We start from the raw sequence: 15,567 nt of genomic DNA, 5'->3' as shown, positions 1-15,567 counted from the left end.
ATCTGCCAAACATCTTACAATTTGTAGTTCTTATCTTTCTTTATGCTTTCTTTTTCTTCCACAGAGCAGCATAGAGGACAAACATGACGACAAGTCAGTCACCACCACTTTTGGCGTCAACAGACCAACCATTTCCTGTTTCTTTGACCGTAGGACAACACCCACACTTCTTTGTTTTTATGCTTATCTTCTTTTTCTGGTTCTGATTCCTAATTTTCATGGAGTTTTTTGGAGCTGAAGCTGCTTTTTCTTGCAGGAGGGACCCGCTACCACCTGCGCTGCTACATGTATCAAGCCAGAGACCTGCTGCCAATGGACAAAGACAGTTTCTCAGGTACCGTGAATCTCAATATGTTCTGGTATTCTGGCGCCCTCTGGTGTCCACCTGGTGAAACCAACATTTTTTGGATCGTCAAAAATAGCAAAATTCAGCTTGATATTGGCAAATGATAAGTTGTAGTTCACATCCAATTTAGAAATTCTGAATTTATCAGAATTCTTTTTTGTTCTTATTACATATTTATTTTACTGTAAATACAAATTAGAGAAAAACCTTAGTTATGAAATGTTGACATTAAGATGACTTCAAAATAAAAATAGATGTAACAGAGCAGAAACCTTCCAGACATTTGAACGTTTTTCTCATAAATCCACATGAAATTTTTGGACTTTTTTTTTTTTTTTTACAGAATATACTTAGGATACCTAGCTTTAGAACTAGCTAAAATTATCCAGCTCTAAGCTGGCTGATGTTAGGCTTTAGCTGGTAAAAATGAAGAAAACTTGAAAAATTAAAGTTGCAACAATTTGAAAACGCCAAATATATGACTTAGTATTATTTTTGTTTGTTAAAATCCTTTTATTTTGGTTTATCTGTCTGTATTTACAAAACGCTAGCATGTTGTTGATTCTACCAGATGTGAGTTTTTAATTTGCTTATACAAATCACCTGAGTAATTCCAGCTGACATTTTTAAATAATTAAAAATAAAATAATCTAGCAGATTAAATGTAGTAAAAAGTCAAAATGAGACGGGAGCCAAAAAACCTGGGAAACAAACTGCTTTAATTATGAAAACCGCTCTGATTGTAATTAGAAGGAGGAGAAGAGTGGAGAGAAATATTTTTGTTTGATTTAAAAAGAGGTCTTGGAAACTGCAGCTACTGTGTGTGTTAATCAGAAAGCCAGCACAGACTCACATGCTAAAACTTTCATAAACAAAAGAGAGAGATGATTGATGGGAGGAACGGGGTCCTCAGATAGGATTCTGTCAGCAGACTAACGATAAATCGCTATCTTTACTCAGTCAGCTCATTCACACTCATGCACAGTTAATGGGTGAGTAAAACTGATGGATGAGCTTCACTTGTGTTTTCATCTGGTGCGACATGACATTTTGATTGAAGATGATTAAAGACTCCATCTGCTATCAAACACTAAGGCTTTTCTGGTTTTCCTTTCGATTTCATGTGGTTGCCTTTCATCTTTTGTTTTTCTGTCTTTTTTTCTCTTCCACTCCATTTTCATCCATCATTTCCTGACCTTTTTTCCTTTTAAATCTTTTTGTCTTTGTTTCTTCTTACTGCCTTGCTTTGAGGCAAGAAGAATTATGAGTGTAAATATAATCCTGCACCATAATTACTAAGCTGATGCGAAACATTAAAAGTTCAAATTATACAGAGGGATCTCTAAATGTCATCACATTCTTGTAATAATAAAAACTTAATGACATGAGAGCAATAATTAACTTAAATTAAAACTAAATGTTTTGTAACTCATATTAATTCAAGGAGTTGTAGATTGTAATGGCTGTTGGAAGGAAAGATCTCCTGCAGCAGTTTGTACTGCAGTGTATTTGAAGAAGCCTCTGACCCAAGACACTTTGTTTCTCTAAGACAATTATTTTTAGGTGAAAACATCAGAATTGAGCCTTTCAAAAATTTAGATAGGTGTCGCATTTAGCCTAGGATATGGTACAAAACAGTATCATAATACAATATGATGCATTAAATGATACAATAACGTACAATACAATATGACTCTATATTTGATTTCATATATATATATATATATATATATATATATATATATATATATATATATTATAAGATACAATTTGATATAGTCTGATACAGTAAAATATAAAACCTTCTGATGCGTTACTGTACATTAAAGTGCAATATGACACAATACATCATAATATTAGACAATATGATGCAGTTTTGTGATTTAATATAAGCCAGGGGTGTCCAAAGTGCGGTTCGGGGGCCATTTGTGGCCCTTGGAATGATTTTTGATCGCAATTTAAGATTAATTTGGTTTGCAAGTTCAGGCAGTTTAATGCAGATAAACCTAAAAACAATGTGGGGATTTAAATTTTAAGGTACAACACAAAGTATTCATGCAGGATTTTACTTTTGATTTAATTTATTAGTAATGGGGACCAAATGCAAACTTTGAAAAATAAAGGCAGAGTGAGCAAAATCCTGTTATTGTTGCTGAAAAGAAACAAAACAAATCAGAATGTAAAGTTTAGGATCTGGTTTTCTGCGGTTTTTAAAAAATCTACAGTGATTCAAGCTTTGCTTGTTTACAGAAACCTGACTGTTCAGTTTATTAAAATACTGTGTGTTTAGTTTATTGTTTAGAAAAATACCAAATGTTTTGTGGTCCGTGAAGTACTTTCAACTTGACATTTTTTAGTTTGGACACTATTATCTCTATTTTTATGTGTGTGTGTGTGTGTGTGTGTGAACCTCCATGGAGAGATTTTCCATTTTAAACACACAGACTTCAACGCTTGTTTCAGTGTTTATGTTTATTAATTCTCTATTTCCAAACATTTATTCCTCTTTTAGAAACATGTTTAGTCTTCCATATTGAAAACCACAGTGTCTCTTATTCATTTCTTTCACTTTAACTCTCATTTTCTCCTCCTTATCTTTTTTCCCATCTGTATTTGCAGTTTTTTTTCCATCTTCATTGTGTTTATGAACCTTTCTTCCATCTTTACTTCCCCTTTACTCACTCAAACAAAAATTTAGATAACCCCTCTGGGCTGTTTGCTTTTATATGGGCTAATGGGAACGGACGCTAATTGAACGGGTCACTTTGTGTGCGCGTGTTGGTGTGTGTGTGTGTGTGTGTGTCAGGGTTAATTGAGGACTGGTGGGAAAATGCATCTTAGCTTCTGTTTACTCTGATGCTAACGGCTCCACAGAGACTCGTTGCTCAGCCTAAAACAACAAACTACCCTGTCCGTGTAACTGTACGTACATGTGGATTTCTTCTATGCATGTGCCACACACACACACACTGGGAGCAATGTGTGTGTGTTTAACGCTGAGGGGATGATTGTGACCTGGAATAACAAACTACTCGGAGCCGCGTTCCCAGTGGCCTGTATCCAACCCCACATTCCCAAACTCCGGGACAGTTTGAAATGTTGCAACGCTAGTGAGAACCTTCCCTGAAACGCGTTCACAATGCAATAAGCACTTCCACTTCCATAACATCGCAATGAAGTTAGGCTATGACCTCATGGAATATTAAAGGTGACCCATTGTTCTTCCCTGAACAAGTTAGGAGAGGTTTATGGCCTATACAAAACATGTCCAAAAAAATTATTATTTTTTTAACAAAATCCTTCTTGGGTAATGAGATTTTAGACTGATCAGTTCTTCCTGTTTTCAGCTACATTCAGGATGAGCTGCTTTAGGACGCTGTCACTTTAAATCCAAATAAGTTGCTGTTGGCCTCGCCCCCTTCACGTGAAAATGGCTGCAAACGAATAGAATAGAATAAAATATACTTTATTTATCCTGAAGAAGAAATTGCTTTTGTGTTGACAAGCTACTCCATACAAGATGTTAAATATTAGCAACTACAACCAAAGATGACCTAAAGTTAATAATAAAATATACATACATAGTAATTCAAATTACCTAGATAGGCAATAAGTAACAATATGTACCTGGAAAAATGTTAGTCTATAAATAAATCTGTAAATGAGTCTCAAAGATCTGTAATTATACAGCTGTACATCTTTGAAAAGCAGAGGTGGAGCCTCCTGCACAACCAAGGTAAGGTAAAGTATGGTAGTTTAATTTATATAACACATTTTCAGCAACAAGGCATTTCAAAGTGCTCTACATGAATTAGAGAAAATACAACCAAAACCAAACAAAAAAAAACTGAAGAAAAGCAAAAGAAAAACAAAACAACAACAAAAGTACTTCACAATTAAATCCTAATAGGAGTTTCTCTAAGGGATAAGAATAAGTAATCCAAAATTACAAACTAATTTGATTTTCTCCAACTAACAGGAATGCAGGAGGCTCCACTTCTGCTTTTCAAAGATGTACTGCTGTATAATTGTGCGTCTTTGGGACTCGTTTATAGATTTAGGCGGTTTTTGGATGGACAGTCAACAAAAAAACCTGCAATGGTAAAACCAGCTGACCAAATGTGCTGGAGTTCCACTGGGGTTGCTAGGTGACGGACGGGCTTGGCTGAGGTTGCTAGGTAACGGCGCTGTGCGACTCAACAATAGGGAGGGTTGTGCAAAAGCTTGTTTTCACCAAAAAACTTCAACTTTTTCCTAAAAATATGGATTGGTGTATTTTTTTTTAAGTACTTTGGTTGTTTTTAGAGGCAGTTCGGACTCAAATGGAAGTATAAAAACGTGTAATATGTGAATTTTTGCATAAGAGACCACTTTAAAAAACAGGTTTATGGACTTTATTCCAACATGTCAGCCTCCGTTGAGTGAAACATTAGGTGAGTCGAATGTTTCTGTCGCTCCAGACCCCTACGCCATCGTGTCGTTCCTCCATCAGTCCCAGAGGACGGTGACCGTCCGCAACACCCTCAACCCCACCTGGGATCAGACGCTCATCTTCTACGAGGTGGAGATTTTCGGAGACCCTGATGCGACGGCGGCCAATCCCCCCAACATTGTGGTGGAGCTTTATGACGAGGACTCATATGTGAGCATCTGGTGCCTCTGTTTGTCTTAGCGTTGTTGTGTTGGTGAACTCTGAACGTCTCTGTTGTTTTGTGATCGATCAGGGAGCGGATGAGTTCATGGGTCGCTGCGTGTGCCAGCCGTCCCTCGCTCCATCGCCTCGACTCGCCTGGTTTCCTATTCGCAGAGGCAGTTCGGGCGCCGGCGAGCTGCTGGCCGCCTTCGAGCTCACACGTAGAGAAAAGGTCAAAGGTTTCCTCAAAGCCACCATCACCACTTTTTATTTATTCTCTCAGTTTTACTCTGTGTACGTCTAATCTTCCTATTCAAATTCTCTTACCAAACTAAGTTTTACTGAAGATGGGAAATTAGTGCTGTTATATTTAGACATATATACACTGTGCATCAAAGCAGCTTTGTGAAACTTCTTTGTCTGATGCTGGTTGTTTCTTTTTTTAAAGTGTGATCAAATAGTTTTCTTCACATTTAGAAAGGAATAAGATAATTCAATATAAAACTTTAGAAATCTGAGAAACTCAAACCAGATTTATGAATTCTTGTCAATCAAATACACAGACAGGCTCTAAAAGTGGCTTTAAAACCCCTTTATGTGCTAGAGGTTTTTATGATTATTAAAGTAAATTAATCTTTTTCACATTGACATGATCTCACACTGAGACCGTTTAGTTTGAGTACCTTATTTGTGGTTACTAATCTTCCCGTTGGCCAATTACAAAATCATTTAGTGTACCAAAACATTAAAATGAAAAATAATAAAAATTACAAATTACTATTTTTTTATTAGAGGATTAATAGAAAATATGTTACTGAAACATTTTTGCACTTTTTTTTTTTACACACAAGACAGCATTTCATTCAATGAGGCAAACTGTGTTGATCTTTCACAGTTAACAATTAAAAAGTGTAAAATAATGAAAAATTGAGACAAGTAAGTTGAGTGTTTTTAAGATTCTTTGCTGTCCTACAAAGTCAGGAAGATAATTCGGCAGGTGAAAAACTTCAGCAACTATTTCAATATGAGATTATTTAAGGCTTTTCACTTTCAATTATTTAAGTTTTAAATAATATATATTAATATTTATAAATAATTATTCTATAGTTGGCATCTGTTAGTTCATCAACAAATGTTTGTAGTAGAACAGAAATTGTCAATTTGACGCCTTTTATTAAACCGCTACATGCTCCCCCTAGCGGTGATCATATGTAATTACAACAAAATTCTTAAAATTGCAACATTGGAGATCAGCATTCATCTAGTTTCTATTTGAGTAACAACTTAAGCTTACAGAAACTTTGGTGTAATTATGGACTAAAACCAAACTTTTCCCGTTTGTACGTTTTCTAATTTATCCTTTTATTTTGTTTCCACAGCCAGCAGTTCACCACCTTCCAGGACTAGAGGTCAGTTCATCTACAACCTCACAAGCCTTAAAACAAAACTGCCATGAATTTACTTCACTTTAGTTAAATATTTGCCATTTTTCTTTTAAAAGTCTCTACATTAAAATCCAACTTTTTCTTAAACACAGGGTGATGCCGTCAGTTCAGCCCACGTTCTGGACGAGGTAAGACCACACAGAGTAAATCACATGATACAATTTGCTCAGAAGACTTGAAATAAAAGAAGAGAATAGTCCAAGGTCTCCACACATCTTTAAAAAGTTTTAAAAGTCTGTAAGTCTGTTTAGAATGTCTTAAATTCATAAAAAAAATAGTAAATTGACCCTAAAAACAACAAAACTTTGTTGTGGCAGGAATATTTACCGCTAACTAGCTGCTAATATACCCTACTTAGCTAGCTAACTTATTAATTATCAATTTTGAAAGTAAAGTGTTAATTTATCCTGTTGACTGGATGAATTTTATCTTTGCCACTGGCTAATTTCTGCTGTCAACCGTACGATGCTACATTCCTTCTGTGCTAAAAAGCTTGACACTACTATCGGTACATAGAAGATGGAAATTTATTTTGTTCATTTCTGTGGTGATACCAGTCTTATATTTAATTGTTGTCTTAAAAAGGCTTACATTCATGTAAAATTAAGGCCTTAAAATGTCTTAAGTTCAGTAAAAATGTAAGTTGGCCTGAAAAAAGTCAATCACAGGTCTTAAATTCGGTTGTAGCAGGACTGTTTAGTCTTGTATATGTTGTGTTTGTTGTGAGACATTTCTGTCAGGCAAACTTTTGAGTCAAACTTGCAAACATTGTGATGAAAATCATTGTGATCTGTAACTGATGAGATTTGCAGCTACCGCTAACTAGCTGCTTATATATGGTAATTAGCTATCTAGTTAGCTTTTTTGCATCTGTCATGGCTAAAATAAAAATTGACCAATGTTCATTGTTAATGGTCTTAAAAGGTCTTATTTTTTGTTGGCGAATCCTGCAGGAACCCTGTAGTCAAAAACAGAAAACAGATTACTTGACACTGAAAAAATGAGTTTAACTCCCTCTTCATTTAACCATCTCATCTAGAACATTGTGATTAAAGAAGAAACATTCATCTTGACTTATTTGTGTATTAAATTTGTTTCTTTATATATTATTCTTTCTTTTTTTTCTTCACTTTTGATCCCTCAGTTGATGTTTCCAGGATTCCTGTCTGAAAACCTGCAGCAATGGGTACAATTTTAAAATGCATGCATGTAGCATCAAACCCATCATCTGCAGATAACACAGCTGCAGCTTGCTCTTTGTCCCCTGTTAACTTTTTTTTTTTTTCTTTTACTAATTTGTTTTGCTGTTCCATATATATCTATAGATATATGTATATACAGTGGCAAATGGAAGCCTAAAGAGGTTGTTTTATTATTCATTCAGGACAAAATGTATGAATTCTTCCAAATATTTTTTCTAAAAATGTGGTTATGTTGCATATTTTTAAATTAACCCAAAATTAACACATATTACAGGTTGCCTTTAGCCTTCCACAGACCATTTTATGAGATATTTTGTGAGATTTATTTGAAAATAAGTATTTATTTATTTTTACATTAAAATGTCTACCATTAGTGTTGGTAACCTAATGCTTGTCATGCTTCAACTAAACTTTGTCATTTCTTGTTAGTAATAAAAAATCCTAGCAGTGTTTGCATCATTGAAAGCAGCATGACCTGCTGTGTGACGTAACTCTGGGTTCTGTCTCTGACCCACTGCTGTTCTCTGTTCCTAATGGCAGCCAGACGAGTCGGACCTTCCCTATCCGCCCCCCCAAAGAGAACCCAATGTCTTCATGGTTCCCCAGGGGATCAAACCCGTTCTGCAGAGAACGGCCATCGAGGTACAACAGTGATAAACACAAATCAATTAGCATAATGTTTTTACTTTGCGCACAAAGCTAATGTTTTTAGCTATAGACAGTTAGATGCTTATTTTTGTTGTTGTTGTTGGGGTAATAGCAAGAATAAATTAATTTAGAGGTTATATATTATGTGGAATAACATTTTGCAGTTAATATCTTTACTGAGGTTGACAGCAGTCTGTTTATACAAAACAGTGAGAAATTGTTAGAAAGAGATCAGCATCAAGTTTATACCGACTAGCTTAACCAAGACTAGCTCGGTTAAGCTAACAGTTAAATAGTGTCAAGGCTAATCTGAGTTAAACTGCTTCTTAGAGTCAGACTAACAGCTACTGACAGTCAAGCTCACTGCTAAATAATGTTAAGATTACAGCAACTCAGAGTTAAGATAAATATTGCTTAATGTCAGGATAAGTGCTAAATATCGTCAAGATTCAGTTGCTCAGTTAACTGCTACTTCGAATCAAGCTAACTGCTTCTCACAGTGAAGCTACTAGCTAAATAGCGCCAAGGTTACAGTTTATCAAAGTTAAGGTAACTGCTACTTGGAATCAGGCTAACAGCTGCTGACAGTCAAGCTAATGGCTAAATAGTGTCCAGATTACAGTTAGTCAAGTAATCAAACTACTAGTTCTAGATAACAAGACAATTTTTATCAATACAATTTTAACAAGACAATCTCTCCATGTTATACGTGAAGTAATCTGCCAATAGAACTAGTACATTTTTATCAAAATTAAGGAATTATTTAGTTAAAACAAGTCCTCATATTTTGCTGGTAAGTTACTTTTAAGTAAGTTTTGTCTTTTTCCAAGTGTAATAATATATTTGCACTAGAAACTAGAAACAAGATTTGATGTTTTTGCATTGTAGATCCTAAAATCTCCACTACTTCTCGATTTACCTAATTAATCAATTGATAATTATCTGTGTAAAAATATAAACGCTTCCTTCTCTTCCTATCTCGCTGCGTCAGATCTTAGCGTGGGGCGTTCGAAACCTAAAGAGCTTCCAGCTGTCCAGCGTTACGTCTCCCAGCCTGCAGGTGGAGTGTGGAGGCAGCATGGTGCAGAGCTGCGTCATCCGCAGCGTGAAGAAGAAGCCAAACTTTGACGTCAACACGCTCATCCTTGATGTGGTGAGAGCACGGGGACAGACCAAACCATACACAAACACAGAGTGTAATCAGAGCCCAGACCCACTGCTTTCATGGTTAATGAGACCTCTGCTGTGATGTGGTTTGCTCCAGTCATTTATCTTCATCAGCTAAGCCACAATAATGGCACCAGAGGGAAGGACCCTAGGCTTCCCTCCCTTTTTCCATGGAAAGTTCAGATGTTTTAGTAGAAAAGTAAAAGCGGCAGTCTGAGATGTTTCCAGCTCTGTTTTAACTTCATGAGGCTTCTGCAGATGTAGAGTGGAGGAACGTTCCAGTGGCCACCAACATGTACGCTAGATTAATATACGACATAAATACAGGGCGCAGATTCTTGTGGAAGTGCAGATACTTGCCAGATGATTTGAAACTGGATGCAGATGAAAAATAAACTTTGAATAATTGTGATAAAACAGACGAGTCTCAAATTATGAATGTTTTTGGATTTTTCTTTTGTAAAAAGAAAAAAAAGTTTAATCTTCACCAATTTGACCGATGAACAAAAGAAGCAAATAAACACAAGATAAATCGTCTTTGACTTGTTCTTGTTTCTACATAAACAAAAGACAAGATCCAAAAAGTGAAGCAGGAATAAAATTAAATAAAAATAAATCTTAGTCGAAGCAGGACTGGATTTACTCTGGATTCAGTTGAGATCTTCCCGTTGAACATTTGGATTCATTTTTATTTTAATTAACATTAACTTTATTCAGCCAAACGTGTGCAGTACCGTAACGCCGCGACCCTTTACACTATCTGAAAAATTTCAATGGTTCCTGAAAGGGGAGACGTTGCACTTTGCAGCCGATGTCGGGTTATTACGACAATTTCACTCCCGCTGATGCAGGAAGCGTGTGTGTTTTTCTTCATTTTAATCTGACGATACACTCTCTTGATAGACACTAACTTCTAGATAGTAAAAGTTACATTTGTTATGGAGAAATAGGCATAATTATTGACTTTGTGTCAAAGTGCCTCAGATATACTGAGAGAAATAAAAAAAAAAATATTTATGCTTGAATTAAGTGACAGTAACATCAGTTGGAAAGTGTTAATAAATGATTAAACTTATAAAAAATATAATTTTTAATCAGCTAAAGTCCAACTTTCTTAGTTCTGTCTCTTTGAGTAAAAGGAGGATTAAGATTTCTCAAAATTGAAAGATATTCTGATATTTTCTGTAAATTTTATTATCACATTCAGGCTCGTATTCAGAGGCAGTTTTTTTAAAATGAATTTTCAGCATTATGGAAAGATAGCAAACTAAAAATATGTTCAGAAATCAAGGAATAATAAGACATTGAATCAATAGTGGCAAATGTGCTTCAATATTGTACAAAATCAACAAAACTTAAATCTGGGCTTCAGATTTAATCCCTACTTTCTCCTCACTCAGACACTTTGTTCCTAAATGTTCTTAAGAGTTTAACAATATTAAAGTCTAAAGCTGATCCCCTCTGTGTTTTATTATGACAGCTTAAACTCGGGTATGGAAATTATCACATTTTTCCCCCCTCAGACTCAGACGCAGCACACGCTGTTTAATGTTAACAAGATTAAGGGCCTGCGTTTGACCACCGGCGTATGACAGCCTGAACCGGACAGTGGAAACATGCACACATTTTCTCCCTTAAATTCAGCCCCAGAACTCGGTCCAAGCATTCACTGTTAACAATATTAGGGTTTAAAGTTGACTGCATAAGTGCTTTCTTATGCCACAGGGGCAGAGCAAAATGCCACATGCATATTTTTTTTAAATACAACTCTTTGAAGAGTTGGACCACATCTCTAAGTCTTTCACTTTAATGTGTTTCTTTAGCATCGGTAGGCCTACTTAGGCCTCTTCAAAGCCAGAGAAGGTCAAAAGAATCACATTAACTGACTCATTTTTTAGGTATTTACTTAAAATGTTGCCCTGAGGCTTTTTAAAGGAGTAACTTTTACAGGGAAGTTAGTCAGACATCTTCACTGCAGAAACACAAAACTTTTACCAAGTGTTTTGGTTTAGTTTCTAGACAAAATGCTGGATAAATATCTTGAAATAAGACAAAACTAACTTTTCAGCAGGAAACAGGGTTTGTTTTAAGTCAATGATTTCTTAATATTGATGAAGAACCACTAATTTCATTGGCATAGTATTTAACTTTTTTATCAATATTAAGGGATTATTGACGTAAAACAATCTTCTATATCTTGCTAAAAAGTTTTAAGTTAGTTTTGTGTTATTTTAAATGGAGTAAGATATTTACACTAGAATATAAACCTAAAATACTTGGTAAGATTTTGTGTTTTTGCAGTGTAACACATGCAATTACAACACAGGCTGCACACAATCAGCTGTAAAGTTGGCAAACTGGCCCTCGAATCTGAAATAAGTTTGTCATACCAACTCAGCGGCGCTAACAGTCAGTCTACAGTTTTATGTTTTCACTCTTGAAGTTCATTTTGAGATTACTTATAAATAACCGTCTGGACACAGCAGCAATTAATTAGCTAATTTAAATATCTGCTCTACTGATGATCTCTCAGAAAGTTAGTGTGTAGGTCACTTTACTGAATTCCACAGCACATCTACATCTTAAGTTGTCAAAGTCAAGCTAGCATGACTTACCTACTTCCCTCTCCCTTCCCTTTTTTTAATAATACTTTTTCCTGACCTTATGTGTGCTCTAGTTGTCGAGAGCACACATTTTCAGTTTGAGAGCATCATTTCATCTCATCTGCCCGCTTCCAAATATTCTTTGTGCTAACTCAAATTTTTGTGTTCGCGCTCAGATTTTCTCCTTGCTACCAAAGCCTCTCTCTGCTCACTTGCAAATTCTTTTTTGCTCTCTATCAAAACAAAAATCTTATTCTAGTGTGTGGCTACTATCAGTTGTAACCCCTGCTTTTCTGCACCTCCCACTGGATGTAGGGAGATACAGCATCAGCTTTCCGCTCTTTTATTTATCTGTGGAATTAGCCCACCTAGCAGTACTCAAAGATAGCAGTATTTACAAAAGTTGGAATAGCTAGCTTCATAAACGACCCATAACTTTTTTCTCCTGATGTGTTTGTTGATTTGATCAAATTATTGACTGCCTGAATTCACTCTACGATCTAAATCCCTACAGCAAACAGTGTTTCCCTAATGTTGCTAATTAATATAAAATCAGCTTTATGCTGATGATATCATGTTTTGTTTTAAAATTATGTTTCTAATAAAAAAAAAAAAAATATAAAAGCTTTATGCTGATGATCTTGTGTTTTGTTTCTAACTTACCTTTTTAATTATAATGCAGACATTTAAAGTCTCTTTTTGGTTCCTTGTCAACAGAGACTTCCCCGTGAGGAGCTCTACATGCCGCCCATCGTAATCAAAGTCATTGACAACCGTCAGTTTGGGAGGAAGCCAGTGGTCGGTCAGTGCACCATCCGGTCGCTTGAGGAGTACCGACGCACACAAGAGGAAGAGCGAGCGGAGGAGGAGGAGGAGGAGGAAGGGCACGGCTGGAGACGTAAGAGAAAAATTACCTTATGGGCAAATACGAACATCAGATCTGTGATAAAATTTCCCCTATTTGTGTTTCTGAATCAAGGCGAGACACCAACGTTGACCTCTGGGGAAGTCTTTGTCGACATTGATGATCAGGAGCCGCTTGTTCCTGACCAGGTAAAACCAACCTGCTAGCAAGCTGAAATCATCACCAAAAAGCCTTTTTACATCATTTAGCTGCACTTTTCTTCAACAAATACAACAAATTTACAATATCAATCAAATTAATAACTTCTTCGACAGTTATGCCCTTTTGAAAATTGTCCTTTTTAGAGTTTCCGTCACAATTTTTTCACTTCCATCACTTAAAAAAATAAGTATTTAATTTAATTGTGAAAAACAAACATCAGGACATCTTTGAGATTTTAATTAGGAACATTAAGAATGTGTTGGATGTTTGGAGCATCCAATTTTTTATTTCACTGTAATATGCCAAAGGAGGGCGTAAGAGCTTGCACAACTCACCACCAAATTCTGCTTTTGATGATTAATTTTTCTGTAAAATCCATCAAAGTCTCCTAAAAATACATAGTGACAATGAAGCTTTAATAAGAGTTCAAATTAATCGTTTTTTTGTGTGTCTCGTTTTGAGTTTGTCTCCTCTGAGCACCATATATTCAAATATCACCATCATAAATGGCATCTGAGGACCTTAAGGAGTAACAATAAACGGTGTTAAACACTGAAATCAGACTTTGAAACTATCCAAACTAAATAAGAAATGCTGTTCCCCTCCTCGCCTGTGGGGGTGCTGCACCGAAATCCTCTGAGGAAAACATGAGCACAACTTCCTTCTTCACAAAATATAAACAGAAATGGAGTCTCGTCAGATTTTAACAGTTGTAGGGTTTCTCTTTTGTCTTTGGTAAAAACCATGTTTTTTGTCCCGCTAGCACTAGACTTGCACATTTGTTTTAGTTGTATTTACCCAGAATCCCCTGCAATTTAGTCCACTTCCTGCCTTTGAAGCGGCCTCTGGTTGGGTTGGCGTTCTCATCTGCATTCAAACTGCACCAGAGTTCACTTCAACTGAACCGAGAATATTTTAGGCGGACAAGAGTTTGATTGCACATTCACACCTCACCAAATGAACCGGACCTTCTAGTCAAATGAGTTAAAGTTCAGTTGAAGCGCACTAAACTGGATTGGTGTAAATTCACCTTGAGTCACTATTTTTTTTTCTCTCCTTATTTATTTTTAGCTTTAGGCTTCTTTTTTCTGTACTTTTTTGCTTTATCCCTCCTTCCTTCATCTCTGCTTCCAGTTAAATTTTTCTAAATTTTCTCTTGTATTCTGCACTCATTTTTACATCCATCCTTTCTGGACTCTTCCATCTCTCAAAATCTCCTTCAGACGATTATCAGTCCTACTTCCCAATCCTCATTTCATTCCTAATCTCTTCTTTCTTTGTCTTATTGCTTCAGAAAACGTTTTGCTTTTTTTCCCAGGCGCACACTTTAGTAGTTTCATTTTTAATGTCTTATTATCTTTATTATCATTTCTGTTGCATTTTTGCAGTCTTATCAGTCTCTTCACCCCTCAGACCTCTCTGGCTGTTTCTTCTCTTTTCTGCCCAATCCTGCTTCACATATTTTGCCGTCACATCAGAATACTTTGCATGAACTTAGGTTCATTTCCTGGGCGTTAAATTTTTGCCTTTATGCTGAAATAGCTTTCAGGATTGCGGGGAGCGTTTCAACACTGACCTCTTTCACGCCTCAAACCTCACATTTTCCATCCTCTTCAATTGCTTTTGTCTCATTGCGTCGGAGTGGGAGTAGCAGGTTTTAATGTGTGCCAACATGGGAGGTCCAGAAATGCGCAGCTTGAGCTAAGAAGCATAAATCACTCTGAGGGTTCACGGAGTCTAAGCAGGGTGTCGAAATCAGTGTACACTCCCTGACATTAACGACCTCGTCCAATTAAAGCGCCCCCACATCAAAACAGCGGAGCGGACACAATGAGAGCAACCAAACCAGACGATAAATCTGCGGTTCCTGCTGAATGTTCCTCATGTTTGAGGATTTAGAAATCTGTAATTTGGAAACAGCTGTGAAGTCTAGCAGCTGGTCAGCAACCTCAATAATAAGCAGCATTGTTTTTAATCTGTGCAAAAAAGGCAAACAGGGAGAAGAATTTACAACGTCTAGCATTTTTCTATCTGGTGTTTTGTTAATTTATCACCAGTCATTACAGAGATTGGATACGCAGTGTGTCTTCTATTCGTCCAGATTCTCCAGAAAGCATCACTTTAACAGGTGAAAACTACAAAAAGTAGGAAAAAAATCACTCCCCATTTTCACGCCAAAGTAATCTGTACACTGTAATCTAACAGATAACTTAATTTACATGTTCAGAAATCAAAATTAAAAACAATAAAAGTGCACCATTCAGCCTAACAACACAACAAAATTCAGTAAAACAAAAGAAACAAAACAAATTTAAACAGAATCTACTACTTTGGTTTTGGTCGTGTCTCATTAAAAAGGTGAGTTTTAATTAGAAATCTGACGAAATCCAAACCCTGAGTGGTAAATCTGTGAAGAAGCTTAATTTTCTACAAGTTTGAAACATTCTTGTTGATTCT

The 15,567-nt window shown here is 36.1% G+C and overlaps 1 protein-coding gene across 9 annotated transcripts in view; it reads left to right on the top strand.

Annotated features, from left to right (window-relative positions):
• dysf (dysferlin, limb girdle muscular dystrophy 2B (autosomal recessive)) overlaps positions 1-15,567 on the top strand; it is an 88,259-nt gene that overhangs the window by 31,199 nt on the left and 41,493 nt on the right. For 8 of the 9 annotated variants that reach the window (XM_044097541.1, XM_044097539.1, XM_044097547.1 and 5 more), the window contains 11 exons: positions 65-149; positions 257-334; positions 4,807-4,988; positions 5,071-5,211; positions 6,359-6,388; positions 6,517-6,552; positions 7,569-7,610; positions 8,167-8,268; positions 9,266-9,427; positions 12,762-12,942; positions 13,024-13,097. In XM_044097541.1, coding sequence (XP_043953476.1) covers positions 65-149; positions 257-334; positions 4,807-4,988; positions 5,071-5,211; positions 6,359-6,388; positions 6,517-6,552; positions 7,569-7,610; positions 8,167-8,268; positions 9,266-9,427; positions 12,762-12,942; positions 13,024-13,097 — 1,113 coding nt within the window. The remainder of the gene's footprint in view (positions 1-64; positions 150-256; positions 335-4,806; positions 4,989-5,070; positions 5,212-6,358; positions 6,389-6,516; positions 6,553-7,568; positions 7,611-8,166; positions 8,269-9,265; positions 9,428-12,761; positions 12,943-13,023; positions 13,098-15,567) is intronic. The other variant, XM_044097542.1, reaches the window with a different exon arrangement.

Source organism: Gambusia affinis, linkage group LG18, assembly GCF_019740435.1.
Source record: "Gambusia affinis linkage group LG18, SWU_Gaff_1.0, whole genome shotgun sequence".
NCBI lineage: Eukaryota > Metazoa > Chordata > Actinopteri > Cyprinodontiformes > Poeciliidae > Gambusia > Gambusia affinis.
The sequence above is the reverse complement of the archived record's forward strand: the minus strand, read 5'-3'. Positions and strand labels throughout refer to the sequence as shown.